Source organism: Cyprinus carpio, chromosome B5, assembly GCF_018340385.1.
Source record: "Cyprinus carpio isolate SPL01 chromosome B5, ASM1834038v1, whole genome shotgun sequence".
Taxonomy (NCBI): Eukaryota; Metazoa; Chordata; class Actinopteri; order Cypriniformes; family Cyprinidae; genus Cyprinus; species Cyprinus carpio.
Window position 1 is genome coordinate 13468956 of NC_056601.1, and position 9325 is coordinate 13478280.

The window sequence follows — 9325 nt, forward strand, 5'->3', positions numbered from 1 at the left end:
TAGCAAACCCATCTAGAGTATACACATTACAGTATCAAACAACTAAGATTTAAGCCAGAGCAAACTATAAAGCAGTTATTTTACTAGAGGAAATCATTGGGTAATTTTTAAACAAGCATAAAAGAGGTGCATTTTTAAAGATGACATTAAAACGTAAAAATAAATTAACCCTCAATTGTTTTTTTCCTTTACCTATTAGAGGTATATAATTTCTAAATTCTTTCCAAATGCACGTTATTTTTTTTTTTTCAAAAATTAAAAAATATTTTTTTAAGGAGATAATCATTTTACGCAATCATTATCTGCATGTGTTCACAAATCCCAAACCTCTACAAATTAAACACCACAACATCAGGTCCATTTCGTGAGTTTTATTTAACATTTTTCAAACTTGTAATACATTATATGCTACATTCATAAAAAAAAATGAAGTCATTAGCAATTTTTTTTAATTTATTTTTTTAATCCTTCCAACAGCATAGCATTAAACCCCACCACTAAAGCTGCTCATATAGCTTGTGAAAAGTTAATGAAATCACTATCGTGTATGGTTTTCACTGAAATTTACCCCCACCCACAGAACGTTAAGATTAAAGTTCTCAGAAATCCTTTCACAAACCAGAGCAAAACACAAGCAGCTACATGCTTCTCTATCAATAGAGGGGGGAGGTGGACAGAAGGAGAACGAGGCGAATAAAAAACTGGGGGATTGGACATGAGAGGAGAAGCAGAAAATAATCAACAAAAAGCACAGTCCTAAAAATGTGGAATTTTTTATTTTTTGTCTTTTGTACATGGCGGCCTGTTTAAAGAGTGGCCTGTGAGGGTCAGCCACGTGGTCACATTTATCCATAAAGATCATCATCGTTGTCCTCATTGAAGATGTTGCCTCCACTGCCACCAGAAGAGCCCTGACTTGGTCCACTTCCTCCTTGGTTACTGGATGGGAACTTATTAAAAAAAAAATAATAATAAATAAATCAGAAACTAAATAGGGCATTTCTGAATGCACGGAAACCAAATGACATTCTGACAATCTTATTATACCATTAATGGACATAATCCCCAGAGCTCATATTGTCTTTTTAAGAGAAAAATTCCATCATTCCTTCCTTCATAACAACAGCTGCCAGTAAATGTAACTTAAGATCCCACCTGAAACTGCCAAAGCCTCTGCTTTGTTGCAGGGTCTGTGCGAACATCTCGTATTTGCGGATGTCGTTATCGCTGACGGAGCGGCGGGCAAAGCGCATGGCTTCCTCAAAATGGTCCTTTCTAATCTCAGGCACAGGGTCATCCTCCTCCACCTCCTGAATATCCAATAAACCAACATGTAAGAAAATCCAAACTTCCATACTAGTTTTAAATCTATCAAACCATAGTATTTAGGAATGCACTTAAATATGCTTCAAATTGCTCAACTTTGAAAAGGAAGTGCTTAAAAAGGTCAGAGGAATGAACAATGAAAACTCACCATTGCAGAAGGGTTAGTCTGCCTCTCACGTTCCCGTCTGATCTCATTCTCAATAGACTCACGGATGGCTAGTTTACAGGCTCTCTGACAGATCTCAGTCAAGTCAGCACCGGAAAAGCCATTGGTCATCTTGGCCAAGTAGTCCACGTCCACATCCTAAAAAAGGAATACATTAATACCCAATAATAAGATAAAAACCCCATTTAAAAATGACAAATAACATCCACTTTCACCTTTGAGATTGGAGACTTCCTGAGGTTAGCTTTGAGAATGGCAATGCGAGACTTCTCATCAGGCAGTGGGATGTAGATAAGCTGGTCCAGTCGGCCAGGCCTGAGGATGGCAGGGTCAATGATGTCTGGTCTGTTGGTGGCCCCAATGATGAAGACGTTCTTCTTGCTGGACATACCATCCATTTCTGTGAGAATCTGGTTAATGACTCTGTCAGCAGCGCCGCCACCATCGCCAACGTTTCCACCACGAGCCTTAGCAATGGAGTCCAATTCGTCAAAGAAGAGCACACAAGGAGCAGCTTGACGAGCCTGGAGGAGGACAAAGACAGCAGGACAATTTTAATTTAACAGAAAATTGCTGCTGCAAGAACAAACAAGATCAGTAGACCCATAGCCTATAATTAAAAAAAAAAAAACATTGAAATTCAGTCAGAAACTACCTGATAGAAAATACAAAATGACATACCTTGTCAAAGATCTCACGGACATTAGCCTCTGATTCTCCAAACCACATGGTGAGCAGTTCTGGGCCCTTGATTGAGATGAAGTTGGCCTGGCACTCATTGGCAATGGCCTTGGCCAGGAGGGTTTTACCACAACCTGGTGGTCCATAGAACAGCACACCCTTGGATGGGGTCATGCCAAACTTAAGGAATTTGTCTGGATGTTCCACTGGGTACTAAAAAGGACAGAAAATATTGGTAAGGATGTGTAAAAGAAAGTTTTCAAGTGTAGCTGTGAGAACATTTTGTTATCCGAAATACGAACAAGACTTATGTGCTCAGTACCTGCACCAGCTCCTGCAGCTCTCTCTTGACATCATCAAGGCCACCAATATCCTCCCAGGTGACGTTGGGCACCTCCACAATGGTCTCTCTCAGGGCAGATGGGTTGCTCTGGCTAAGAGCCCACTGTTAGGTAGAAGAGGGTGGCAAATCAATAAGTTCTTGAGTTTCTGAATGCAATTTCCTCACATTTGATTGGTCAGATGGTTGAAAGAGTTACTAAGACCCTCACCCTGAAGTCATCCATTGTTACAGCCAGGGAGTTCATAACCTCTGCGTCGATGGTCTCATCCTCCAGATCAATGAGGTCCATTTTCTTTCGAATGGCTTGCAGGGCAGCCTCTGAGCAAAGGGCAGCCAGATCAGCACCCACATGGCCATGGGTCTCATTTGCAACCTAAAGGCAAACAACAGATGATTTTATATAAAAAAAAAAAATTCATGCACCAAGGTAATCATCACTAAAGCTATTAAAAGACCTGTTAACTGGAATTAAGATTATAAAATAAACTAGATAAAGGGGGGGGGGGGGGGGTGGGGCTTACAGTTACATTATTTTTTTCTTTAGTTTAAACAAACATTTCTAACCAGAAACAAAATTAAACTGAACCAAACCTAAAAAAAAAAAAAAAAAAAAAAAAAAAAAAAAAAAAAAAAAAAAAAAAAAAAAAAAAAAAAAAAAAAAAAAAAAAAAAAATACAAAAAAAAAAAAACTAAATTCAACTAAAAACTCAAATTCAAAATAAATGACAGTATCATGCACCCAAATTTGATAGGGCACAACCTCCAATCATTTGGTGCCCTAAAGAATTTAGCATGCAGTGGGACTCAAACCTGACCTAGGCTGTTAAAAACCAGAAGTAGTGCATAAAAGCAAGTAAAAAAAAAACAAAACGAAACTGCAGATTAACCTGATAACTACTGATCAGTAATATCTCTATTCACAGAGGAAAGGTAGGAAGGGGGGAAATTGAGACATGAAAATGCATTATTTTGGGGAGATGCGTTTAAAAATTTTAATCCACTTGGCTCAAAAAACTGAGTGGGCAGAATTAAACAGGCTTGATGCTCCTGCCAGTGCCTGATTAAGGAGACCCAGTTTAAATGAAAGTAAATTGTCACTGAGCACTGAATGTTCTGACATCCTCTGAAACACACCTGCTCCAGATCAACATCATCTGCAAGCTTCATGTTCTTGGTGTGGATCTGAAGTATCTCAAGTCTTCCAGTAGCGTCTGGAATGCCGATGTCCACCTCTCTGTCAAAGCGCCCTGAAATCAAGAGAGTCAGAACATCAGCACATGATGTTCCTTTCTAAGGTGCAATGCCTTTACGAAGAAGCCCGAGCATTAACTGGAAATGTCTTGGCGAAAGATTTTATTCTTTACAGAGCAACACTTGAGCAAAGCGATCTCACCGAATCGCCTGAGAGCTGGGTCAATGCTGTTGGGTCTGTTAGTGGCTGCCATGACAATGACATGAGCCCTTTGCTTCAGTCCGTCCATCAGAGTGAGCAGCTGAGACACAATGCGCCTCTCCACCTCACCATGAGTCTGAGAAAACAAATGAGAACCATTTACTGCAATAACCCCCAATTAGACATTCACATGCATACATCTCAGATAAGAGCTTGCTTTAAAGTAGTATACATTGGAGCTGATTGCTTAATAACATTTAAAATTGAACAAACATTTTGAGTTATCTGAATGTTTTAAAATAAAGGACATTATAGCACATTTTTTGTTCAAACAGTAAATAGTACATGCTGCTAATAATGTGCATTCAAGATATCCATTGGATTCCAGTTAAAGCAGAACATAATATTCAGGATTAAATCAGGTATGGTGATCACAAGAGCAAGTATTATTCTGAATTAGCCTTTATTTCTATATTCATTTAAAAATTTAGTTTAGCGTTTTGTCCAAAATCCAAAAGCATCTGTGTTTTACTATTATACGTGATACAATGATCATAATGAATCAATTTATCAGGGTTTAAAAATTAGTCACACAGAAATAAAGCATGATATACTGTACATATCCTGCTTATTCAGTCGAGTTTGTTTCTGTTTATTTGTAGTCACATACATCACATTTAGAAATAATTATCATTTCTATATTTTGATAAAAGTTCCCGAACATAACCCATTATTATATTTTAATGACATAAGCTACACGGAGCTAAACTCGAGACGAGAATTATGACAGATAAAATGTTACTAAATAAATACACGATTGTGATAGAGAATAACAAGTTGACATCTGATTTCTTCAAGTGGTAGCATTTACCATGTTTACTATGGCTAGCGTGCATAGTCTTTTGCATCGCTTATAAATACTTCTGACCTTGTATGGTAATTATAATCCACATAGGATCAAGTTATTTCAAACACTCGCTGCTGACTGAAAGTGAGTTTGAGCTCAGCTTATTTTGAAAAGTTTTTAATGCTGGTGTTATAGCTGTTAGCTTTCTGAAATGATCCGCGGCGCTGCCGCTTACCTTCTCTCTTTTTGGTGCAATGGCATCAAGTTCATCAATAAAGATGATGGCTGGTGCGTTCTTCTCTGCTTCCTCAAAAGCCTTGCGCAAATTGCTCTCAGATTCACCTGCCAGTTTACTCATGATCTCAGGTCCTGGGATCACCAAATTAAAATAAAATATTTTTGTCAAGCTCATTTTATCAAGATTTCAAAATGTACTTAGTATTTACAAAAAATTTAAATAAAATAAAAAAAATCAGTAGCCATTAAAGATAACTAATTTAGCCATAATTAAATATTCTGTGTTGTCATCCGCACCATTGATGAGGAAGAAGAATGCTCCAGTTTCATTTGCCACAGCACGAGCGATAAGAGTCTTTCCAGTTCCAGGGGGTCCATACAGCAGAATGCCACGGGGGGGCTGAACAAACAAGAAACGATTGAAATCTCAGACTGCAAACTCATGGATTAAACTTTAATAGGTGTAAATCTCAGAGTTCAGATAATTACCTTCACTCCAATAGCCTTGAAGAGAGCTGGGTGTCTCAGAGGTAGCTCCACCATTTCTTTGATTTGGGCGAGCTGTTTCCTTACCCCTCCAATGTCATCATAACCCACCTCATTCAGAGACTCTTCCTCATCCTGCAAACAGGCATGTGGATACATTCAAACACACTTCATATGCCCTTAACTCATTTAGTCCGTTTAAAACCATGACAAAATGTAAAACATTTGTCGATCTACTGACCTCTCTCTTGATGGGCTCCCCCTCACAGTGGATCACTGTGTCTGGGGCCACAATACAGTATGGGCTGGGATCGGTCTCCACCACTTTGAACTCCACAGCGCGCATGCCTCCTCTGACCAGGAAAATATCACCTATGGAAAAAAAACAAAACCAAATTCCAATAACATCAAACATCTGTTTTAACATCTTTAAAACACAGCTGACATATCAAATCCATCAGGTGACAAATCAGACTCCATGCCAAGCACCACGACACACCAATTTAACTTGAATCCACAGAAACGCCAAAACTTCCAAGAAAAAAAGACAGTAGTGAAAATAAACCCAAATTAAGTAGATGGTTTAAATGTTTTTTAAAGAAGTCTCTTTTGCTCACAAAGGATCATTTTAATAAAAAAAATAAATAAATTTGAAATGCTAAATTTAAAATGACTTTTTAATTTAAATACATTTTTAAAAAATGTAGTTTATTCCTGTAATAACACTGAATTTTCAGCAGCCAAAAATAAAATGGATATCTTTTGTACTAATATAAAGTCCGTCACTTGATCAGTGCTGAATAAGTCTTCCAAAATCATAACAAAAAAATAATAAAATAAAACTACTGACCCCAAACTTTTGCATGGTAATGTACATACATTGAAAACATAAGTACCATCTTGCAGTTGACTTAATGAACAGAATAAAAGAACCTATTACCTTATTACTTTTATAAAAATATTTAAAGATATATTTACCTTTACGGATTGGTCGGTAAGCCTCCAAGAAGTAAGGCTTAAGATAGACCTCAAATAGGTTGCCAGTGATGCCCTCCACTGTGTCATCGATGGGCAGAACGTGAATGCGCTTTCCATATTTCACATCTGGACATGGCTGAATACTGAAAACCAGAAAGATGAACAAATGAATGATCCATTTATTCAGAGGTACATTTGGAAATAGCTAGTATTATAGTACTGCCAATTAGAATAACTCTAAAATTGCTGAAACAACATTCCCAGGATCTTTCAGTCATTATGTCTTACCTGATGACATCCCCAAGGCGCACCCTGAGGTTGTTGCGGACCACCCTGTTCATGCGAACCTTTTCGTCGGAGCACGTGTCATCAGACAGGACGATGCAAACGGTCTCCCTCCTCTTCTTGCCCTTCAACAGCACTGTGTCCCCCCTAAAGAGCTGGAGCTCATCCATCTTTGCCTGAAAGAGCAGAGAAGATGTGATGGGCACATGAAGACCTCATACAAGTGAAAAACTAAGAAGGATCTCATTTTTATACATTTAAAAATTTAACTCAAGATGGTACCTGAGAGAGAGAGACAACACTGTTGTCTTCATTGATGGATTCATCAACAATCAACCTATTTGGTCTGTTCTTCTGCTTCAGAATGGCAGTGGAAAGATCATCATTTTTGGATCTGTGAAGAAAATAACATTTTAAAGCAGTGGCTCTCAACTTTTTTTTACTCAAAAGGACCAATATCGTCCAATACAGTATTCAGATGCTACCCATACTGGCTAAAAGTTTTCCTCTGGTAATTTTAAGTAACCTGAGGCCCTCAGTGAAACAAAAGATGTTTTAAAACAAAATGAATGAGATTAAATGACGATTCTCATTGTCAGGTGAATATCCCCATAACAATGGTATACATTTCTCAGGTGTTTACCAGAGACAGATAGTTGCTATTTTATTTCAGTATCACTTAAGGCGAAAGTAAAAGATACGTTACGTTTCATATGAAGTAGTACTTTCATGTAGGAAAAAAAAGAAACATTAAATATTATCCTGTTTGTTAGGATGGAAAAGTGCTTTTCTGCTCATTTGCATGTCCGTCAAGCTCAAGTTACTCTAGAGCTTTCCACAAAACACTGGACTGAAAACCGTAATGATCCGCTAGATTTAGGCCAGGATGCAGTCGTGAGCAAAGCCTTAAAAGTGTAGCTGATCCCGCAGAATTCAACAATTTAAGATATAAGATTTATAGGGTTTTTCTGAGAAGACAGCGGACAAAAGAAACTAAAAGAATTATCAGGCATAAGTTACGTCAAAAGGCTGCGGCCAACAGCGCGTGTGTAAATAAGCTAACAACACCGTCACAGCTAACAGACAACACACTTTAGGTCTCTACATACTACTGAACTCTACAATTAACTCCTTCACACAAGTGTTAGTTTTTGTCGCGTACGCAATCTAAGCGTGTATGGTTTAGGTAGATGGATGTATGATTTATGTTCCTCTCAGAGTGTGTGATGTGAGCTAGCAGCAGTTAGCCATCTTCAGTGGCCAATGACACAGCAAATGCTGCTGTGTGACATGTAAAGCTCAAACCGCTGAAATACAAGCATTTTCGCGTTTATAAAAGCTCTAGAGCCAGGGTTAGTTAGTATCTAACGTTTTTAACGTCACATCTTGTCAATTTGTTTTCGGTTGGATGTCTGAAATATCCAGATCACGGAATTTATAAGCATCACCTGCTACTATATGCATTTACACAAAGCCAATCTGACGCTTTAGCTCGCTTTGTTGCTTATTCTAGGCTTCCCTGTTATAGAGAATTAAAGGTATCTATATTTATGAAGCGGTGTACGGGTCGTTTAAGAGTGTTGTGAGTGTTGATCCGAGCAGTCGCCGGTGATGCCGGTGGGCCGAGAGCCTCCATCATATGCGGGGATGACTCAGTCCGGTTAGCTTCCGTGCTAAACACGACTGATCTTAGACTCATAGTCGCATTAAAACTCCCGCAAAAGTTTTAATGAGTAATGAAAACATTAGTATCTGAAGTGAGCGAATTTATATCAATTTACTTGTGCGCTCGGATAAAAAGCCTGTAGCGTGTAACGTTAAACTCGTACTTTTCATTGATCAGCGTTTATGATGCGTTCGTCTTTTAGCTTCATGGCTAACGTTAACTGTTACTCAACAAAAAACAAATGATCGCACTAAATATCACATCAACATCTTTTTACTTACTCTCCACCCGAAGCCATATTGCTTCTCGAAAAAAGATATAAATAGTTGATGGAAATGAGTAGCTCTCTTGAGTGACCAGTTCCAACCTTCACAAGCTTTTTACCTCTGCACTGGATTAGCCTGCTAACATCAACTCTGCGGGGAAAAAGTTTCCTCGCCCATTGAATGACGAGCCAATCAGAGCACATATTACGATTTCTTGCGCTGACAGATTGGCCAATCGCGGTCCGAGCGTGGTAAAGCACACGCACCATTGGTCCGGGTGGCTTTCATGGTTGATTGTGATTGGTTTATTTTCTGCTGCGTTGTGAATTGTCTCTTTTGGATTGGCTCAGGACGGTCTGATTAAACTGATTCTCAACTGAGGCGAAGTGTCAAAATGCCACAACAATTGCCAAATAGGCCACGTTTCCCCACATGTTAGGTAATCTCAAAAGCACACAAAACGCCAAATATTTGTTTTCGTGAATATGTTGTGTAATCATTTAAATTAGCTGTAATGCAGAACAATGTAGTGCATGCATATACATTATTACTGTCATATAAAATGTACTTACATGTGACTCTAAAGGTTGAAATAAGAACTAAGTTATATAACAGTTTTAAGTTAAATAAAATATTTTTCGGAGCTTATTC

The 9325-nt window shown here is 38.3% G+C and overlaps 1 protein-coding gene across 1 annotated transcript; it reads right to left on the minus strand.

Moving 5' to 3' along the window:
* Positions 1–356: 356 nt before the first annotated feature.
* Positions 357–8842, minus strand: LOC109046175 (valosin containing protein). The gene is made up of 17 exons (XM_042724497.1): positions 8690–8842; positions 7025–7136; positions 6746–6918; positions 6458–6600; positions 5721–5851; positions 5483–5614; positions 5291–5393; positions 4992–5125; positions 3910–4045; positions 3651–3763; positions 2725–2889; positions 2496–2618; positions 2174–2386; positions 1708–2016; positions 1475–1630; positions 1156–1310; positions 357–950 (listed from the first exon to the last, which is right to left on the minus strand). Exons 1-17 carry the CDS (start codon positions 8704–8706, stop codon positions 539–541), a joined length of 2727 nt encoding a protein of 908 aa, XP_042580431.1. The 5' UTR covers positions 8707–8842; the 3' UTR covers positions 357–538.
* Between the last annotated feature and the right edge of the window lie 483 nt (positions 8843–9325).

Bases quoted from the DNA above. Each gene is read 5' to 3' on its own strand.
- LOC109046175 (XM_042724497.1), bottom strand. The intron at 5,852-6,457 runs GTAAATATATCT...TTTTTTCCATAG, and splicing joins TTACCGACCAATCCGTAAAG to GTGATATTTTCCTGGTCAGA. The intron at 5,126-5,290 runs GTGCGGATGACA...TGGTGATCCCAG, and splicing joins ATTCTTCTTCCTCATCAATG to GACCTGAGATCATGAGTAAA.